This window comes from Pseudophryne corroboree, chromosome 4 (genome assembly GCF_028390025.1).
Source record: "Pseudophryne corroboree isolate aPseCor3 chromosome 4, aPseCor3.hap2, whole genome shotgun sequence".
NCBI lineage: Eukaryota > Metazoa > Chordata > Amphibia > Anura > Myobatrachidae > Pseudophryne > Pseudophryne corroboree.
In genome coordinates, this window is record NC_086447.1 from 4193610 (window position 1) to 4216634 (window position 23025).

General features: G+C 48.9%; 1 protein-coding gene across 1 annotated transcript; it reads left to right on the forward strand.

Moving 5' to 3' along the window:
- The first annotated feature begins 10581 nt into the window (after positions 1 to 10581).
- UCN (urocortin) lies at positions 10582 to 11848 on the forward strand. The gene has a single exon (XM_063919442.1). It carries the CDS (start codon positions 10598 to 10600, stop codon positions 11072 to 11074), a length of 477 nt encoding a protein of 158 aa, XP_063775512.1. The 5' UTR covers positions 10582 to 10597; the 3' UTR covers positions 11075 to 11848.
- Positions 11849 to 23025: the final 11177 nt, after the last annotated feature.

Here is a 23025-nt window from a genome sequence, read left to right on the forward strand (position 1 = left end):
CTACAGCGCCATGGGACTTGAATCTAGTTTTAGATTTTTTACAGTCTTCAATTTTTGAACCCTTACAAAAAGTGGATTTTAGATTTCTTACTTGGAAAACAGTGTTTCTTCTAGCCTTAGCTTCAGCAAGGCGTGTTTCTGAATTCGGTGCGTTTTCATGCAAGCCACCGTATCTGTTGTTTCATGATGACAGAGCGGAACTTCGGACGAATCCCGCTTTCCTACCAAAGGTAGTATCGTCTTTAGTTTTCATATGAATCAATCAATCGTGGTTCCTGTTTTTCAGAAGGTTCAGGAATTCCAGCTACTTTAGATGTTGTACGCGCGCTTCACATTTATGTAGCTCGAACATCAACATTACGTGGAACAGATACATTGTTTGTACTCTACGATGCAGTCAAGATAGGGTGGCCAGCTTCCAAACAGACCTTGGCCAGATGGATTAAGCTGACCTTTCGTCAAACTTACTTTCATGCTGGTCTACAACCGCCTGCATCTATTTCAGCACATTTCATGCGCTTCGTGGGAACGTCATGGGCAGCAGGTCGTAGAGCTTCCACGATGCAACTTTGCCGTTCAGCTACATGGTCATCAGTGCACACGTTTGTGCGCTTTTACAAATTTTATATTTTTGCGGCATCCGCATCTAGCTTTGGCCGCCTAGTGTTACAGGTGTCAAACAGCTCTCCCGCCCAATGGGGAACCTTGGTACGTCCCAAGAGTACTCCAGTGACCCCTAGTGGATGAAAAAGAAAATAGGATTTTGGTACTTACCAGATAAATCCTTTTCTTTGAATCCATAGAGGGCACTGGACGCCCACCCAGAGCAGTTTTACCTGGTTTGTGGTAAGTTCAGGGGATCTTATGGTAACACATTCTCACCGACTTGTTAGAAGGTTACGGGTCAACTTTCTAGTTGTTCGTTATCTTATAAATGTTATACTGTATGTAATTCTCCATCGTTCATCCTCTCTTTCGATCCTGTTTGGCTCAGCAAAAAACACTGAGGCATCTTGGGAGTATGGAGGGTTACGAATTTAAATATTTAAATGTGCCTATCCATGCTAACACCCCGTCCATTTCCCAAGAGTACTCCAGTGCCCCCTGTGGATTTAAAGAAAAGGATTTATCTGGTAAGTACCAAATCCTATTTTTACTGCAGTACTGTATAATCTCACGTACATCCGGGTTTACAGCATCAAAGAGGAACAAACTTCTAACATCCACAGGTCCTTTGTGGTCATTAGCGCATCGGATTGCACTAATAAACCAGTTCACCGGACTCCACCACATCTCTACACTGAGGTCGTTCGCTGTGCAGCAATGAGGCAAAAAAAACGGCACTTCTGCGCATGCATATGCGGCACAATGCGCACGCGCAATGTACTTTCACAGCAGCCGTAGTAGTTTCACACAGGCTCTAGCGAAGCTTTTCAGTCGCACTGCTGACCGCAGAGTGATTGACATGAAGTGGGCGTTTCTGGGTGGCAACTGACCGTTTTCAGGGAGGGATCGTGAAAACGCAGGCGTGCCTGGAAAAACGCAGGTGTGGCTGGCCGAACGCAGGGCGTGTCTGTGACGTCAAAACAGGAAATGAATAGTCTGAAGTGATCACAAGCGCTGAGTAGGTCTGGAGCTGCTCTGAAACTGCACAAACATTTTTTGTAGCCGCTCTGCGATCCTTTCGTTCACACTTCTGCTAAGCTAAAATACACCCCCAGAGGGCAGCGGCATAGCGTTTGCACAGCTGCTAAAAACTGCTAGCGAGCGAACAACTCGGAATGACCCCCATTGTCACCTGGCCCCACTGCAGTGGCGTAACTAGAAACTTTTGTCCCCCAAGCCAAAAAATCCTTCGGCGCCCCCCCCCCCCCATACCCCCCATAATTGGCACTAGTAAAGGGACAAATATGCGCGCGCCGCCAAAAATGGGGTGTGGGTTCGTTGAAATGGGCGTGGCTTCGTTGAAATGGGCGTGGCATTGCAGTAAAAAGACTACCTTATACCCCCGTTTTGCAACCTGCACGCCCAGACGTTAGCCACCACAGGAAAGAAAAATAATCCTGATTCATGCCCCTTACATTATTTGTCATTTTTCCTCCTTATAGTAATGCCCAGTATACATTATTCCACATACTGCAATGGCCTTTGCCATTATGCCACACACAATAATGCACATGACACAATATGCACACACTGTAATGCCCCGGACACATTATGCCACACACCATAATGCCCCCGACACATTATGCCACACACCGTAATGCCTGTAACACATTATGACAGGAATCGCAATGCCCGTTATACATTATGCTACACACCCCTGATACATTATAGCACATACAATGTCTGTGACACAGTATGACACACACCACAATGATCCTGAGACATTATACCACATACCACAATGCCCGTGATAAGGAATACAACACACCGTAATGCCTGACACAATATGACACACACCGCAATGTCCGTGATACATTATGCCACACACCGTAATGCCCATTACACATTAAGTCCTACAGTAAGGCTTCTAATTACTTTTAAATTACCTGCTCGTTGCCAGGGGTTTCATGCTCTTGGTTCCATGCACGGTGCCAGGGGTTTTCATGCTCAGGGTGTCATGCTCGTTGCCAGGGGTTTCATGCACTGGGTGTCATGCTCGTTGCCAGGGGTTTCATGCACTGGGTGTCATGCTCGTTGCCAGGGGTTTCATGCACTGGGTGTCATGCTCGTTGCTACGGGGTAGTGCTTGTTGCTAGGGCCATGCTCCCAGTGCCACATATGCCCCCAGTGCCAGATATTCCCCCACAGTGCCAGGTACATGCCCCCAGTGCCAGATATTCCCCCACAGTGCCAGGTACATGCCCCCAGTGCCACATATACCCCCCCCCCCAGTGCCACATATGCCCCCTCAGTGCCTGCTCCCCCCAGTGCCAAATATTCCTCCACAGTGCCACATATGCCCCCTCAGTGCCTGCTCCCCCCAGTGCCAGATATTCCCCCACAGTGCCAGGTATATGCCCCCAGTGCCAGATATTCCCCCACAGTGCCAGGTATATGCCCCCAGTGCCAGATCTTCCCCCACAGTGCCAGGTATATGCCCCCAGTGCCAGATCTTCCCCAACAGTGCCAGGTATATGCCCCCAGTGCCAGATCTTCCCCCACAGTGCCAGGTATATGCCCCCAGTGCCAGATCTTCCCCCACAGTGCCAGGTATATGCCCCCAGTGCCAGATCTTCCCCCACAGTGCCAGGTATATGCCCCCAGTGCCAGATCTTCCCCCACAGTGCCTGCTCCCACCCCCCCGCTCCTTTGTGTTGGAGGGACACGGAGCGCATAGCGCGCCTCTCCTGTGTCCCTCCTGGCTCTCCTGCCGGTCTAATAAAGGAAGTGCCGGTTCGTGAGCCAATCAGAGCTCACGAACGGCACTTCCTTTATTAGACAGGCCGGGGGAGAGCCAGGGAGGGACACAGGAGAGGCGCGCGATGTGCGCTTCGTGTCCCTCCTTACAGCAGCGGAGGGAAGGAGACCGCAGATTCACCGCATGTCAATCTGTGCAAAGTCAGTGGCGCCCCCGCAGCCCCTCGCCCCCAAGCCACCGCGAGGACTGCGGGGGCAGTAATTACGCCACTGCCCCACTGACAGATCCCCCAGCCATGCTGTAGCCGGATGCTGGTCCGCATCCTGAGGTATCTTGTGCATAGCGCAGGCCAGACTGAGTAGGCCTGGAAACAGCTGCCCTCTTACACCCACACAGGACCTGGTTATAGCTCTGACCACACACATCCCATAGCTGAATGTCCCCGGTATCCGGCCCTTTACCCCGCGCAGAAGGATGACTGAAGAAACCGGGGAACTCCATTTGTGTAGAGGGCACTGGGAGCAATGGGGCCTGGAACACATTAGCTGGGACGCACAGGCGGCTGTAATCTAATAGAATCTCGTCACCTGGCTGAGGTAATCATCCTGATCAATACAGAGTGATCTCTCATGTGCAGACAATGGTCCGGATTTATAGGTGGATGCAGGGGTACCTGCGTCCGAGTCACACTACACATATGTCCTGATAGTTACCGCTCCGTGTCACACGTGTGTACCGATGGTTACCGCTCCGTGTCACACGTGTGTCCCAATGGTTACCGCTCCGTGTCACACGTATGTCCCGATGGTTAACGCTCCGTGTCACACGTGTGGCACCATGGTTACCAATCTGAGTCACACGTGTGGCGCCATGGTTACCAATCTGAGTCACACGTGTGGCGCCAAGGTTAGTGCTCCCAGACACACTTGTGTTCCGATGGTTACCGCTCTATGTCACATGTGTGTCCGGATGGTTAGAGCTCACAGTCACACGTGTGTCCCCATGGTTACCAATCTGAGTCACACGTGTCCCCATGGTTACCAATCTGAGTCACACGTGTGGCACCATGGTTACTAATCTTAGTCACACATGTGTCCCCATGGTTACCAGTTTGAGTCACACGTGTGTCACCATGGTTAGTGCTCCAAGTCACACGTGTGTGCCGATAGTTACTGCTCTATGTCACATGTGTGTCCGGATGGTTAGAGCACCCAGTCACACGTGTGTCCCCATGGTTACCAATCTGAGTCACACGTGTGTCCCCATGGTTACCAATCTGAGTCACATGTGTGGCACCATGGTTACTAATCTTAGTCACACATGTGTCCCCATGGTTACCAGTCTGAGTCACATGTGTGGCGCCATAGTTAGTGCTCCCAGCCACACGTGTGTCCCGATGGTTACCAATATGGATAGTGCTCCCAGTCACACGTGTGTCCTGATAGTTACCGCTCTATGTCACATGTGTGTCCGGATGGTTAGAGCTCCCAGTCACACGTGTGTCCCCATGGTTACTAATCTGAGTCACACATGTGGCACCATTGTTACTAATCTGAGTCACACGTGTTCCCATGGTCACCAGTCTGAGTCACATGTGTGGCGCCATGGTTGGTGCTCCCAGTAACACGTGTGTCCCCATGGTTACCAATCGTTCACTCACAAGTAACTCCATACCCAAAGGAATAACCAGATAAAGGACACACACATGTGCACCACTACTGTCCACTAACAAACCCACACTGTGTCCATAGACAATAGTAAAGTATATTTCTTTAGAGCCGGAGTGAAAGTTGCGCTCAATGCTGATGTTGTTGCTACGGCGTATGCATGATAATCCCTAAATAGTGTGCGCACCAAGGCTCTTTTGTGATCAAGATGCCGGTATCAAAAATGTCTTGGAAAAGTGCTGGCATTCCTGGGCAGTGACCAAGAGGGGTCTAAAGTTCAGAGCCAAGGAGAGATATGCCTACCTAAGCTGACAGAACCCCCTTTCCGAGTGCTTCACCTATAACAGCCCCTTTTCCCAAAGCTACGATGGTTCACTGGTGCACAGCGGCTGACTTCAACTCTATGTAGTGTAAGCTCAAGATCACAGACACATATATTTAAAGGGAACAGGATACCTTAGAGACTACAAAATATCTATATAGAAACAGCGTGCCAGATCTTCAGGATAGCACAGGCAATCTTCACCAAAGAGTATGCTCACCCGTTTTCCAAATAGCACTAATAAATGTTTTGCTGGACAATTCTCTCAAATAATAAAAGTATTATCCACAATAGAGTCTTCGTGAGAAGTAACACGTTTTTTGCATGCATAGGTAAATGCCTTGTATAGAAATATTGCACAGTTCTTTCCAATAACACAAATATATTCCATAAATGTATTACTGGTCAAATCTATCAAATGGGTTCAATATGGGCTCCCGGCGGCCAGCATACCGGCGCTGGGAGCCCGACCGCCGGCTTACCGACAGTGTGGCGAGCGCAAATGAGCCCCTTTGCGGGCTATTTTATTCTCCCTCCAGGGGGGTCGTGGACCCCCACGAGGGAGAATAAGTGTCGGTATGCCGGCTGTCGGGATTCCGGCGCCGGTATACTGTGCGCCGGGATTCCATCAGTCAGCATACTGAAGACCACCCCTATCAAATAACAAGTCAGTTCCACAATAGAGAATTGATAAAAGAAACAGTTTTTCTGCCTGCATAAGTAAATGCCTTGTAGAGATATACTGCCTTGTAGAGATATACTGCACAGTTCTTTTCAATATCACAAGTATATTTTACAGTAGAGATATGAATTGATAAGTGATAACGTTTTATCCATGCACAAGTAAATGCTTTGTAGAGAAATACTGAAGTTATTTCTAATTGTACAAGTGTATTTCACAGTAGATTTCTGTTAACAGCTAATAGTTTCCTGAACAGCACAAGTAATTTAGACAGCAGCAAACTATTTAGTAGAGTCCAGGTTAGCTTCACCATAGAGAAATACCAGCAGGGAACAGGCTTTCCAAATGATACAGGCAGATGTACTTTGCTGAGCAGATCACAGCAGGAATCCATCAGGACAAGACAGAATCAGACTGAATACAACCCAATACAGAGTGTCCAAGGATAGTCCCTATAAGGGCTGAAACATCCAATCACTACCAGTCAAAGAGCCAAGCAGGACTCTAACTCCAGCTGCAGCAATTAGAAGTCAGAAAGATACCCAATGAGGGCTACTCTGCGCAGCTGCAAGTTACCAGGAGACTGATTGGAGCTCACAGAACCTGACCATGATCTAATAAGCTGTGCTCCATCTTATGGACAGGTTATGGCAGCGTTACTGGAGTATCAGTGAAATGTTTGTGTACACAGATTCTCAACCTCTCACATCTAAGGACCTAATTCAGACCTGATCATAGCAGTAAATTGGTTGGCGGATGGGCAAAACCATGTGCCTGCAGGGGGGGAGGGGGGCAGATGTAACATGTGCAGAGAGAGTTAGATTTGGGTGGGTTATATTGTTTCTGTGCAGGGTAAATACTGGTTGCTTTATGTTTACACTGCAATTTAAATTTCAGATTGAACACGCCCCACCCAAATCTAACTCTCTCTGCACATGTTACATCTGCCCCACCTGCAGTGCACATGGGGGGTAATTCCAAGTTGATCGCAGCAGGATATTTTTTAGCAGTTGGGCAAAACCATGTGCACTGCAGGGGGGGCAGATATAACATTTGCAGAGAGAGTTAGATTTGGGTGGGTTACTTTGTTTCTGTGCAGGGTAAATACTGGCTGCTTTATTTTTACACTGCAATTAATACCCCTTTTCCACTTACGAGCACGGGTCGCAGCCGGGAGCCTGACACGGGAGCTGCCCCCTGCTGCGACCCGTGCTTGGCCCCTTTCCCATCAGCAGTCACAACCCGGCATATGCCGGGTTGGTGACGCTTCTAGTGACGCGGCAGGGGCGGCGCAGGGAGATCACATGATCTCCCAGCGCCGCCCTTCCATACAGTGTAAATGGGAGCCGTGTCGCATCGACACGGCTCCCGTTTACACTACAACCCTACCCGGATCAGTCCCGTGTCCTACCCAGGTAAATAGCCGGGTAGGATTCACGGGTCACTTGATCCGGGTTTACCCTTTTCCACTTGCAAAAAACACGGGTAAATGCGCGCCCCCGTGCATTTACCCGTGATTGCAGATTGAACTCACCACACCCAAATCTATCTCTCACTGCACATGTTATATCTGCCCCCCCTGCAGTGCGCATGGTTTTGCCCAACTGCTAAAAAATTTCCTGCTGCGATCAACTTGGAATTACCCCCATGGTTTTGCCCATTTGCTAACAAATTTGCTGTTGCGATCAGATCTGAATTAGGCCTAAAGGCCATATTCAGATGGAATATCTGCACCTTGATTGGGTTGCGCAAGTTTCAATGGTGCGGCCGATGGTAAAGCGTCACCAGGTTGTATTACAGGGTCTGTAGATGCAGGACGTGGGCACCTCAGTTCTTGTGCATTCCAACGCAGAGATGGACAGGTCTTGTAGTGGTATTTGCATAAAGTTGCAGGCGGGGGACCACCCTGCGTCACTCCCCGTACCAGGTCCTTAATGTCCCGGGGGAAAATATACATACGCATGTGCAAAATGATTATACAGTGCAAATGTTCTGTGATGTCCCAAAGATGTAACTGTATGGATGAAGCACACAGCCTTCCTCTGGTTATGGTATAATAGGACAACAGTCCAAAGGTCAACTCCAAATGGTCGACTTACATAAGGTCAACATGGTCAAACGGTTGAGAGGTCGACATGGAAATGTTTGACACATGAAAAGGTCAAGATTATTTTTGCATATTATTTTTGTGTCAGATTTTCCCTTCCAGCACGTGGCACCCCAACTAGTGCACCATGGGGGTCATTCCGAGTTGTTCGCTCGTTATTTTTTTCTCGCAACGGAGCGATTAGTCGCTAATGCGCATGCGCAATGTCCGCAGTGCGACTGCGCCAAGTAAATTTGCTATGCAGTTTGGTATTTTACTCACGGCATTACGAGGATTTTTCTTCGTTCTGGTGATCGTAGTGTGATTGACAGGAAGTGGGTGTTTCTGGGCGGAAACTGGCCGTTTTATGGGTGTGTGTGAAAAAACGCTACCGTTTCTGGGAAAAATGCGGGAGTGGCTGGAGAAACGGAGGAGTGTCTGGGCGAACGCTGGGTGTATTTGTGACGTCAAACCAGGAACGACAAGCACTGAATGATCGCAGATGCCGAGTAAGTCTGGAGCTACTCAGAAACTGCTAAGAAGTGTCTATTCGCTATTCTGCTAAACTTTTGTTCGCAATTTTGATAAGCTAAGATTCACTCCCAGAGGCGGCGGCTTAGCGTGTGCAATGCTGCTAAAAGCAACTAGCGAGCGAACAACTCGGAATGACCCCCCATGTTCCCTTGCATGGCTCTCAGGCAGGCTACTATTCCAAATCCTAGTTCACGTGGATGGTAAAGTATAGAAAAGTTTAAAAAATGAAAGAAAAAAAATTCTAAAAAGTTCATTTTGACCATATCCTCTGACAACCAATGTCATGTCCACCTTTTGACATGTCAGCTATATGCATGGTGATCATTTGGTATTGACCTATTGAATGTCAACCTTTAATTATCGACCTATCATCCGGACGCCCCTTCCTCCTGCATAGGGAAAGAGACGCCCGCCTTCCCCCAGCCAGAACACGTATTTCCATAGACGTATCATCAGCACAGCTATGTGGCCCGGGGAGGGAACGGCAGTATACAGGGAATGGATAAACATGTGCTTATACCCTGCACAGTCCTGGGAGGAGCAGAGAAAACATGGAGCTACAAAAGTACCAAGTCTTGTAATCCCTAATCTGTGAGCCCTGGGGCAACAACTGATGAATTCTAGCCTAAGCAGCCCCTCATTTCCTCACATACAATACATAGGTGTGTGAGGCAGATCTTTCACATAGAACTGATGGATGGAATAAAAATAAAGACTAGAAAACATCATATCCCATATCTTTTGGGCGTGTCCTCTCCTGCGGACGCTCTGGAGGGAACTGTTTCTCAGTAAGGTGATTAGAATTGATGTCCTTGCAGAACCTGTGACTGCACTATTTCCCCTATACCCCGGGAGCTATCTCCAGGAGACAGATACATATCAGGACACATTCTGGTGGCCACTGCAGCCTCCATATTTCAGCTGTGTAGACCTGTGTCACTACGCTGCCTTCCAGCTATTCACAATAAGGTTCATAAGCATTTTGTGACTGGTTCCTCTTCTCCTTCCTACATCCATTTGATGTGGGTCAGCAGGAGTGACTATAGGGTCATATTTAGTATTCCAGTCGACCCTTCCATCCCATGTTCTCCTCAATCAGACTCTTGACATATTTGTCTATTACCTGTTGTTACGGTCAGTCATTGATTTCCGTGTACTTCACGTGTGAAGAGCGTGCTTGGGCTTCGGCCTTCTCTGTGAGCAGCTTACCTGACTCCCCTAATGTTTCCCCTTTTCTTTACCCTCCTTTACCTTTCATAATTTCAATAAAAGTGAAAGTAAAAAAATAAATTAGAAAAAGAATAGAAAACAGAATGAGAACATGTAATATAACATATAATAGACAGATGCCATAGGAGTGAGGAAGGAGGCACTTGTGGAGAACGCTCGGGAAGACCTCTATGCAAAACTATCTAACTGCAGACGCATCGTGAGACGGTGCTACACAGGCTGGCCGGCCACCATCATGTGAGGAGACGGACACAGATCTGGCTGCATATACAGCGATCTGCGTTCATCTCTGAATAAGGTCCAAATGTTGACCCCTGGCAGCGCTTTAGGCGGTTGGCCACCATTTTTAAAATTGAAGCAGATGCGTGTGACGTTACGCAGCCACCCTGAAACCGGTCATGGCACATCCCCGTTTGGCCTGCCCTGCCCCCCCCCCCCCCATCCCTGCGCCGCCGGCCCCGCATCACACTGCAGCCACATCCTTCCGAGTGCGCGTGTGCAGACCAGATCGACGCGACATGTGGCTGCGTCCACCTCAAATCAGCCTCATTGTTTGAAAACCATTCAGCTTCAAAGATTACATAAAGATTCATTTCAAAATGTAAATGTCTGAACATACTTACATGTGACATTGAAGATGTTGTGTAATATTGCAGTCATTAATAGCGTCTCCTGTCTTCTTTACTTCATAGGTCTCTAAGAAGATCACGCCATGAAGCCCGCTCCGCTTACGCGACTCTTCTGTTACCTGATTCTTACAACCCAAGTCGTTGGCCGGCCCATGGACAGGAGTATTTTTGAGGGACCGAGACTCACTCTAGATGGGCTAGTAAGCGATGAGAGTGCTCAGGCTCTGCTGTACTTTCTAAAGGAAAAATTCCAGCGCGGCTTAGAAGGAGGGGACCCTCGATTTCAGCTGAGGCTCACCAAGGGCTCTTTGCCTTCTGACCTTCAGGACACAGCTCCGGTTCTAAGCATCCTTCAGACTCTGTTTCAGGAGAACAGGCCGGAAGAACCATCCAAAGCCTTCCTGGAAGTCTTCTCTGACCGGTTGAAGAGGGAAGACCCTCCTATCTCTATTGACTTGACATTTCACATACTGAGGCAGATGATCGAGATCGCCAAGACCCAGAACCAGAAACAGCAGGCCGAACAGAACCGAATTATATTCGATTCCGTAGGGAAGTGACGTTGAAGGTTCTGGGACTTCAGACCCAGTAATACTCCCTCTTTCTCCAAAACATGGGATGTGCAATACCTCACAAAGCAAAGACTTATGTCCACACGGGGGTGGGGTGGGCTCCGATGCGGCCCGTAAACTCACAGGGCCAGAGGGAGGGTTCAATAAGGTGTCTCTAAAATGTAAACCTATTCTCCTTGTATCCAACTTCAGTTCCTTCTTCAGCTGGTGGTTCCCATCCAGTCAGAGGTTCCATAATACACGTGTCCTGGTTCTGTGGACATGCAGTGAAGCCCAGATATAGCGTCCTATGGTCAGCGTACGGAGCCAGTAATCTCACCGGGAACAGCAGGGATTGGGAATTATTATTAAACATCCTGTTTTTAGAGCAGACGGCTGAGTCTGGGAGAAACCCATGTTATATCCGCTGGCGCTAAGTGATCATGGAATAAGCCCTGACTGATAATGGAGCAATGCTTACCACTGAGGCACCTTGTAGTGTATCTGTACTGGCCCTATAGATATGATGTCATTTACAGTCATTAATCCAGGAGGTGAGATGTATATGTGCCTGGTCTCCAGGATATCAGTACCGGCATACGTATATCTCCACCGCACAAGTTATATATTGCAGTCACCGTGTATAGTGGTTGAGTTTCCCAAGAACACAGAATAAAATCTGCACTAGGCCCGAGAGCTGAAAAGGGCCCGTTCATTTATTGCTATCGTGCTGTGATCTGCCCACGTGCTCCTCTGCTGTGTGTTCCTGTCTGTGGTGTACAATAAAGCTGGTTGTGCATATTGTCCGTCGTCTGTTTCTTCCCCACTGTCCGCGGACACTGTCCCCCCCAGCCAATCCAACAGTACAGGAAAGTTCCCCCGAATATCAGCTCGTGGCTGGAGTTACACTTACTGTGTATGTGACACTGACCGGGGACCTGAGGGGCTGTAATAACCCCAATCCTCTCACAGTCCTACTCCTCCTAGCGTCACACTCACAGCCTGTCCCTTCACCATGGGTGGGAAATGCAGCGATATATAGTTATTATGCGCACACAAGCATACACACACACACACGGACACACACACACATACAGAGGCAGACACACACATAGACACATGGGCAGAGAAACACACACAGACACACACACACACACAGACGCAGACACACACACACACGCGGACACACACACATACACAGAGGCAGACACACACATAGACACATGGGCAGAGAAACACACACACACACACACACACACACACACACACACACACACGCGCGCGCGGACACACACACATACACAGAGGCAGACACACACATAGACACCTGGGCAGAGAAACACACACACACAGACACACACAAGCATACACAGACACACACACACATACACAGAGGCAGACACACACATAGACACATGGGCAGAGAAACACACACACACAGACACACACACACGCGGACACATACACAGAGGCAGATAGACACATGGGCAGAGAAACACACACACACACAGACACACACAAGCATACACACACACACACACACACACACACACATACACAGAGGCAGACAGACAGACACATAGACACACGGGCAGAGAAACACATACATACAAGCAGACAGACACACACACACACACACACACACACACACACACAAAAGCAGACAGACACACACATAGACACACACAAGCAGACACACACACATGGGCAGACAGACAGACACACACAGGCAGACACACACACACACACACACACACACACACACACAGAGTCAGTCAGACAGGCACACACACAGGCAGACACACACACACACACACACACAGGCAGACAGACACACACATAGACACACACACACGGACAGAGAGACACACACAGGCAGGCACACACACACAGAGGCAGACAGACACACACACACACACACACACACACACACACACAGACTCACACAGGCAGGCACACACAGAGGCAGACAGAGACACACACACACATGCACACAGACACACACGTGCAGGCACACACACACACACACACACACAGAGGCAGACAGACAGACACACGCACACACAGACTCACACACACAGACACAGAGGCAGACAGAGACACACGCACACACAGACACACACACACACACACACACACAGAGGCAGACAGACAGACACACGCACACACAGACTCACACACACACGGGCAGGCACACACACACACACACACACACACACACACACACAGAGGCAGACAGACAGACACACGCACACACACACAGACTCACACACACATAGACACAGACACAGAGGCAGACAGAGACACACGCACACACAATCACACTAGTCTAGTTTCTAAGTTAGCATGCATCCACAGAGTGCTTGTGCGTATTACATTTTGCGTACCAAGCATATGATACAAATGCACTTACCTTCACGTCTTGCTTCTCAGTGGTGGCTGACAGGACAGCACACACAGGATTCTCCATGATAATACCATATGCAAATGAAGAGGGAAGAGACAACATAGTACACACTGGTGTGATGACGTTCTTGTGCTATTGTCAGATATAGAAACACTATAAAATGATTTCCTGCGTACCAGAATACAGCGGATATTTGGCGTATCTCTGACGGTTGTGGTGTGCAGCCCCTCAGGTCCTTCTCTCCACCCCACCAATAACATGGACACGACGAGTATGGGTAGTGTGGGATTTTAATTAAAAAAAATTATTTGACAAACAACACAGATAAGTAACAAACATTCAAGAAATAAAATGATCTTCTCTGACCCCAGTGGGTGTCTCGGGTAAGTATCAGGGGAAGCAGACCCAACACAACTGGTCTTTCTCCTGGTGTCCCCTTGATGAAGTCCAGTGGAGAGGGACTGGATGTGGGGGGAGAAAGACGGGGCAGAATTGATGATGATACCCAGGCAGCACACGTGGGGGCAGAAGTAAGATACAGCATAAAGGTGGTATTAGAGGCCAACGAGGTGGTCAGCTCACGAGGGTAGAGGGACAAACCAAGGGTATCAAGGAGAAGACCTTGCGGATGACTGACATGAATGGGGAAGGTGGTCACATTACACCACATGGCCTCAATTCTCTCATATAACCCAATAACACAAACACAAAGTCTCCATATAGGCATCTAATAAAACCATTATTAACATATTGATACATAGCGACTGTATTTTCTGCTGCACATTACACATGGGAGCAAATACAGTAATAAAATTAGACTGGGTAGTAACCGGCAGGCATGGAGGTAGGAGGGCCCTGCTTGAAGCTTACACTCTATAGGGAAATAATAGTGTGGTACATGAGGGTATGTATATAGGTGATACATATTGCATAATGGTCCAGCCAGACTGCAGAGGTTCTTGGTGGGCTGTATGATCCGGTCACACAGCAATGGTGGCCTGGGGTCAGGAGGATGGGAAAGTGAAGGAACACAAAGGCTGCTATTCATCATCAACGGCTGATTTGTCCCCAATCATTAACCATTTATCTGGCTAATATTTTTCCCCAAAAACCACTCAGAAATTGTAATTTTTCATGATTGAGTTACACTAAGGACATCTACTCAAAACATATCTAACACAATTTTATTTATACTTTTAAATATTTTTTTTTAGAAACATTGCTTAAACATCAATGGCTGAAATATCGATCCATCGATAATCATAGCATAGTGACCGATGTGACCATCAGATACCTATAGTTTGAAGTTTCCCAGAGGCTGCTTCCTCCTCAGCTGTGGGGTATACACAAACATGGCAAGGGGGGGGGGGTGTCTATTACATTTCCTCAGCGGCTACTAATCTCTGCAGCCTCAGGGTGGGGTAGGTGTGCTGCCGGATGCCCAATAAGCAGTGATCAGCAGCACTGGGGGGAGGGAACCAGGAAGCAGAGGGACCGTGAGGTTCCTGTGATAGTGGCAGCTGCAGGAAGATTGTCTTCCAGCAGCCGCACTGTGGGCATTCTGACTGCGACCATAACAGGGGATGCCCAGCCTGGTGTGGTCGCATCTGATGTGCCCACACCAGGCAAGTGGATAAGTATCCAACTCTCCAGCTGCGATGGTGAATACCTACTGGATCAGATCAGCTTTGATCTGGTGTGGGCTCAGCTGCTCCAGAAAGCAGCTATCCTCACCAAAGAGACAGCAGTGATATTGTCATGTGACCGGACATCACGCTGTGCGGCGGTGAAGGGATCTGCTTGGATTCCTCTTCACAACCCCCGGACCTCCCATAGGAATGAGTGAGGCTCTGACAAACAGCGCAATCAGTAACATGCAGAAACTAGCATTTCCACATGTGTATCGCGCCCATAACACACAATGGAGAGGCCCCAAAATACATTGAGTTATGTGTGGACTGTATAGAGGCGCTGCACTTGTAGGACACCTTGTGGAGGTTATGTGTGGACTGTATAGAGGCGCTGCACTTGTAGGACACCCTGTTTAGGTTATGTGTGGACTGTATAGAGGAGCTGCACTTGTGGGACACCCTGTGGAGGTTATGTGTGGACTGTATAGAGGCGCTGCACTTGTAGGACACCTTGTGGAGGTTATGTGTGGACTGTATAGAGGCGCTGCACTTGTAGGACACCCTGTTTAGGTTATGTGTGGACTGTATAGAGGAGCTGCACTTGTAGGACACCCTGTGGAGGTTATGTGTGGACTGTATAGAGGCGCTGCACTTGTAGGACACCCTGTTTAGGTTATGTGTGGACTGTATAGAGGAGCTGCACTTGTAGGACACCCTGTGGAGGTTGTGTGTGGACTGTATAGAGGCGCTGCACTTGTAGGACACCCTGTGGAGGTTATGTGTGGACTGTATAGAGGAGCTGCACTTGTAGGACACCCTGTGGAGGTTATGTGTGGACTGTATAGAGGCGCTGCACTTGTAGGACACCCTGTGGAGGTTATGTGTGGACTGTATAGAGGCGCTGCACTTGTAGGACACCCTGTGGAGGTTATGTGTGGACTGTATAGAGGAGCTGCACTTGTAGGACACCCTGTGGAGGTTATGTGTGGACTGTATAGAGGCGCTGCACTTGCAGGACACCCTGTGGAGGTTATGTGTGGACTGTATAGAAGCGCTGCACTTGTAGGACACCCTGTGGAGGTTATGTGTGGACTGTATAGAGGCGCTGCACTTGTAGGACACCCTGTGGAGGTTATGTGTGGACTGTATAGAGGCGCTGCACTTGTAGGACACCTTGTGAAGGTTATGTGTGGACTGTATAGAGGAGCTGCACTTCTAGGACACCTTGTGGAGGTTATGTGTGGACTGTATAGAGAAGCTGCACTTGTAGGACACTCTGTGGAGGTTATGTGTGGACTGTATAGAGGAGCTGCACTTGTAGGACACCTTGTTGAGGTTATGTGTGGACTGTATAGAGGCACTGCACTTGTAGGACACCCTGTGGAGGTTATGTGTGGACTGTATAGAGGAGCTGCACTTGTAGGAGACCCTGTGGAGGTTATGTGTGGACTGTATAGAGGCGCTGCACTTGTAGGACACCCTGTGGAGGTTATGTGTGGACTGTATAGAGGCGCTGCACTTGTGGGACACCCTGTTTAGGTTATGTGTGGACTGTATAGAGGCGCTGCACTTGTAGGACACCCTGTGGAGGTTATGTGTGGACTGTATAGAGGCGCTGCACTTGTAGGATACCTTGTGGAGGTTATGTGTGCACTGTATAGAGGAGGTGCACTTGTAGGACACCCTGTGGAGGTTATGTGTGGACTGTATAGAGGCGCTGCACTTGTAGGACACCTTGTGGAGGTTATGTGAGGACTGTATAGAGGCGCTGCACTTGTAGGACATCTTGTGGAGGTTATGTGTGGACTGTATAGAGGCGCTGCACTTGTAGGACACCTTGTGGAGGTTATGTGAGGACTGTATAGAGGCGCTGCACTTGTAGGACACCCTGTGGAGGTTATGTGTGGACTGTATAGAGGCGCTGCACTTGTAGGACACCCTGTGGAGGTTATGTGTGGACTGTATAGAGGCGCTGCACTTGTAGGACACCCTGTGGAGGTTATGTGTGGACTGTATAGAGGCGCTGCACTTGTAGGAAACCTTGTGGAGGTTATGTGTGGACTGTATAGAGGAGCTGCACTTGTAGGACACCTTGTGGAGGTTATGTGTGGACTGTATAGAGGAGCTGCACTTGTAGGACACCCTGTGGAGGTTATGTGTGGACTGTATAGAGGAGCTGCACTTGTAGGACACCTTGTTGAGGTTATGTGTGGACTGTATAGAGGCACTGCACTTGTAGGACACCCTGTGGAGGTTATGTGTGGACTGTATAGAGGAGCTGCACTTGTAGGAGACCCTGTGGAGGTTATGTGTGGACTGTACAGAGGAGCTGCACTTGTAGGACACCCTGTGGAGGTTATGTGTGGACTGTATAGAGGAGCTGCACTTGTGGGACACCCTGTTTAGGTTATGTGTGGACTGTATAGAGGCGCTGCACTTGTAGGACACCTTGTGGAGGTTATGTGAGGACTGTATAGAGGCGCTGCACTTGTAGGACATCTTGTGGAGGTTATGTGTGGACTGTATAGAGGCGCTGCACTTGTAGGACACTTTGTGGAGGTTATGTGAGGACTGTATAGAGGCGCTGCACTTGTAGGACACCTTGTGGAGGTTATGTGTGCACTGTATAGAGGAGGTGCACTTGTAGGACACCTTGTGGAGGTTATGTGTGGACTGTATAGAGGAGCTGCACTTGTAGGACACCTTGTGGAGGTTATGTGTGGACTGTATAGGAGGTGCTGCACATGTAGGACACCCTCTGGAGGTTATGTGAGGACTGTATAGAGGCGCTGCACTTGTAGGACACCTTGTGGAGGTTATGTGTGGACTGTATAGAGGCGCTGCACTTGTAGGACACCTTGTAGAGGTTATGTGTGGACTGTATAGAGGAGCTGCACTTGTAGGACACCCTGTGGAGGTTATGTGTGGACTGTATAGAGGAGCTGCACTTGTAGGACACCCTGTGGAGGTTATGTGTGGACTGTATAGAGGCGCTGCACTTGTAGGACACCCTGTTTAGGTTATGTGTGGACTGTATAGAGGCGCTGCACTTGTAGGACACCCTGTGGAGGTTATGTGAGGACTGTATAGACTTGCTGCACTTGCAGGACACCCTGTGGAGGTTATGTGTGGACTGTATAGAGGCGCTGCACTTGTAGGACACCCTGTGGAGGTTATGTGAGGACTGTATAGTTGCGCTGCACTTGTAGGACACCCTGTTTAGGTTATGTGTGGACTGTATAGAGGCGCTGCACTTGTAGGACACCCTGTGGAGGTAATGTGAGGACTGTATAGAGGCGCTGCACTTGTAGGATACCTTGTGGAGGTTATGTGTGGACTGTATAGAGGCGCTGCACTTGTAGGACACCTTGTAGAGGTTATGTGAGGACTGTATAGAGGAGCTGCACTTGTAGGACACCTTGTGGAGGTTATGTGAGGACTGTATAGAGGCGCTGCACTTGTAGGACACCTTGTAGAGGTTATGTGTGGACTGTATAGAGGAGCTGCACTTGTAGGACACCCTGTGGAGGTTATGTGTGGACTGTATAGAGGAGCTGCACTTGTAGGACACCCTGTGGAGGTTATGTGTGGACTGTATAGAGGCGCTGCACTTGTAGGACACCCTGTTTAGGTTATGTGTGGACTGTATAGAGGCGCTGCACTTGTAGGACACCCTGTGGAGGTTATGTGAGGACTGTATAGACTTGCTGCACTTGCAGGACACCCTGTGGAGGTTATGTGTGGACTGTATAGAGGCGCTGCACTTGTAGGACACCCTGTGGAGGTTATGTGAGGACTGTATAGTTGCGCTGCACTTGTAGGACACCCTGTTTAGGTTATGTGTGGACTGTATAGAGGCGCTGCACTTGTAGGACACCCTGTGGAGGTAATGTGAGGACTGTATAGAGGCGCTGCACTTGTAGGATACCTTGTGGAGGTTATGTGTGGACTGTATAGAGGAGGTGCACTTGTAGGACACCATGTGGAGGTTATGTGTGGACTGTATAGAGGCGCTGCACTTGTAGGACACCTTGTGGAGGTTATGTGTGGACTGTATAGAGGCGCTGCACTTGTAGGACACCTTGTGGAGGTTATGTGAGGACTGTATAGAGGCGCTGCACTTGTAGGACACTTGTGGAGGTTATGTGAGGACTGTATAGAGGCGCTGCACTTGTAGGACACCTTGTGGAGGTTATGTGTGGACTGTATAGAGGAGGTGCACTTGTAGGACACCTTGTGGAGGTTATGTGTGGACTGTATAGAGGAGCTGCACTTGTAGGACACCTTGTGGAGGTTATGTGTGCACTGTATAGAGGAGCTGCACTTGTAGGACACCTTGTGGAGGTTATGTGTGGACTGTATAGAGGAGCTGCACTTGTAGGACACCCTGTGGAGGTTATGTGTGGACTGTATAGAGGTGCTGCACATGTAGGACACCCTCTGGAGGTTATGTGAGGACTGTATAGAGGCGCTGCACTTGTAGGACACCTTGTGGAGGTTATGTGTGGACTGTATAGAGGCGCTGCACTTGTAGGACACCTTGTGGAGGTTATGTGTGGACTGTATAGAGGAGCTGCACTTCTAGGACACCTTGTTGACGTTATGTGTGGACTGTATAGAGGCACTGCACTTGTAGGACACCCTGTGGAGGTTATGTGTGGACTGTATAGAGGAGCTGCACTTGTAGGACACCTTGTGGAGGTTATGTGTGGACTGTATAGAGGCGCTGCACTTGTAGGACACCCTGTTTAGGTTATGTGTGGACTGTATAGAGGCGCTGCACTTGTAGGACACCCTGTTTAGGTTATGTGTGGACTGTATAGAGGCGCTGCACTTGTAGGACACCCTGTGGAGGTTATGTGAGGACTGTATAGAGGTGCTGCACTTGCAGGACACCCTGTGGAGGTTATGTGTGGACTGTATAGAGGCACTGCACTTGTAGGACATCTTGTGGAGGTTATGTGTGGACTGTATAGAGGCGCTGCACTTGTAGGACACCCTGTGGAGGTTATGTGTGGACTGTATAGAGGAGCTGCACTTGTAGGACACCCTGTGGAGGTTATGTGTGGACTGTATAGAGGGGCTGCACTTGTAGGACACCCTGTGGACGTTATGTGAGGACTGTATAGAGGCGCTGCACTTGTAGGATACCTTGTGGAGGTTATGTGAGGACTGTATAGAGGAGCTGCACTTGTAGGACACCTTGTGGAGGTTATGTGTGGACTGTATAGAGGCGCTGCACTTGTAGGACACCCTGTGGAGGTTATGTGAGGACTGTATAGTTGCGCTGCACTTGTAGGACACCCTGTTTAGGTTATGTGTGGACTGTATAGAGGTGCTGCACTTGTAGGACACCCTGTGGAGGTTATGTGAGGACTGTATAGAGGCGCTGCACTTGTAGGACACCTTGTGGAGGTTATGTGTGGACTGTATAGAGGTGCTGCACTTGTAGGACACCTTGTGGAGGTTATGTGTGGACTGTATAGAGGTGCTGCACTTGTAGGACACCTTGTGGAGGTTATGTGAGGACTGTATAGAGGAGCTGCACTTGTAGGACACCCTGTGGAGGTTATGTGTGGACTGTATAGAGGAGCTGCACTTGTAGGACACCTTGTGGAGGTTATGTGTGGACTGTATAGAGGCGCTGCACTTGTAGGACACCCTGTTTAGGTTATGTGTGGACTGTATAGAGGCGCTGCACTTGTAGGACACCCTGTTTAGGTTATGTGTGGACTGTATAGAGGCGCTGCACTTGTAGGACACCCTGTGGAGGTTATGTGAGGACTGTATAGAGGTGCTGCACTTGCAGGACACCCTGTGGAGGTTATGTGTGGACTGTATAGAGGCACTGCACTTGTAGGACATCTTGTGGAGGTTATGTGTGGACTGTATAGAGGCGCTGCACTTGTAGGACACCTTGTGGAGGTTATGTGAGGACTGTATAGAGGCGCTGCACTTGTAGGACACTTGTGAAGGTTATGTGAGGACTGTATAGAGGCGCTGCACTTGTAGGACACCCTGTGGAGGTTATGTGAGGACTGTATAGAGGCGCTGCACTTGTAGGATACCTTGTGGAGGTTATGTGAGGACTGTATAGAGGAGCTGCACTTGTAGGACACCTTGTGGAGGTTATGTGTGGACTGTATAGAGGTGCTGCACTTGTAGGACACCCTGTGGAGGTTATGTGAGGACTGTATAGAGGCGCTGCACTTGTAGGACACCTTGTGGAGGTTATGTGTGGACTGTATAGAGGTGCTGCACTTGTAGGACACCTTGTGGAGGTTATGTGTGGACTGTATAGAGGTGCTGCACTTGTAGGACACCTTGTGGAGGTTATGTGAGGACTGTATAGAGGAGCTGCACTTGTAGGACACCTTGTGGAGGTTATGTGAGGACTGTATAGAGGCGCTGCACTTGTAGGATACCTTGTGGAGGTTATGTGAGGACTGTATAGAGGCGCTGCACTTGTAGGACATCTTGTGGAGGTTATGTGAGGACTGTATAGAGGAGCTGCACTTGTAGGACACCCTGTGGAGGTTATGTGTGGACTGTATAGAGGCGCTGCACTTGTAGGACACCCTGTGGAGGTTATGTGTGGACTGTATAGAGGCGCTGCACTTGTAGGACACCCTGTGGAGGTTATGTGAGGACTGTATAGAGGCGCTGCACTTGTAGGAGACCTTGTGGAGGTTATGTGTGGACTGTATAGAGGCGCTGCACTTGTAGGACACCCTGTTTAGGTTATGTGAGGACTGTATAGAGGCGCTGCACTTGTAGGACACCTTGTGGAGGTTATGTGTGGACTGTATAGAGGAGCTGCACTTGTAGGACACCCTGTGGAGGTTATGTGTGGACTGTATAGAGGTGCTGCACATGTAGGACACCCTCTGGAGGTTATGTGAGGACTGTATAGAGGCGCTGCACTTGTAGGACACCTTGTGGAGGTTATGTGTGGACTGTATAGAGGCGCTGCACTTGTAGGACACCTTGTGGAGGTTATGTGAGGACTGTATAGAGGCGCTGCACTTGTAGGACACCTTGTGGAGGTTATGTGGGTGGGTCTGGAATGTGATAAGCTGCCTGAAGAGGGGAGTTTTCAGGGAACACTTGAAGGTTTGGGGACTAAGGGGGACATGTACTAAGGGTTAGGGTTAGGGAAATTATAGAGAGAATCTGATTGGTTGCTATGGGCAACATCATTTCTTTTCACTTTTAGAAGCTTTATTAGATGTACCCCTTATTGTGCGTGGGAGGGCATTCCACAGAGAGGGCGCAGCCGGAATAAAGTCCTGTAATTTTGAGTGTGAACAAGTAATGAGTGTGGATGAGAGACGTAGATCTTGTGCAGAGCGGAGAGGTCGGGTCGGGAGATATTATGAGATGAGGGTAGTGATTTATGTTGGTGCAGTTTGGTTAATAGCCTTGAATGTAAGTAAAAGTATTTTATATTGAATGCGGTAGAATACCGGTAACCAATGGAGGGACTGACAGAGCGGATCTGCAGTCGATGAACGTCTAGCGAGGAAGATTAGCCTCGCAGCTGCAGTCAGAATGGATTGTAGTGGTGAGAGTCTATGTTTGGGAAGATCAGTCAGGAGACTATTAAAATAATCAATGCGGGAGATAATAAGAGCATGGATTAGAGTGTTTGCAGGGTCCTGTGTTAGGTATGGTCATACTCTAGAGATGTTTATAGATGTATGTAACAGCATTGGAAACAGATTGTGTGGAACAAAAGATGATTTGGAGTCAGGGATGGCAGCAGCGTGTGGGGCTATTAATGTTGTGTTGGTTGTGTTGGTATAATGAATGGAGATGTGTGTTGGCTGGAGGGAATAATATTAGCTTTGTTATTGAGTATGAGTTAGTGGGAGAACATCCAAGACGACATGGCAGCAAACGATAAGTAACGCTGCCAGCAC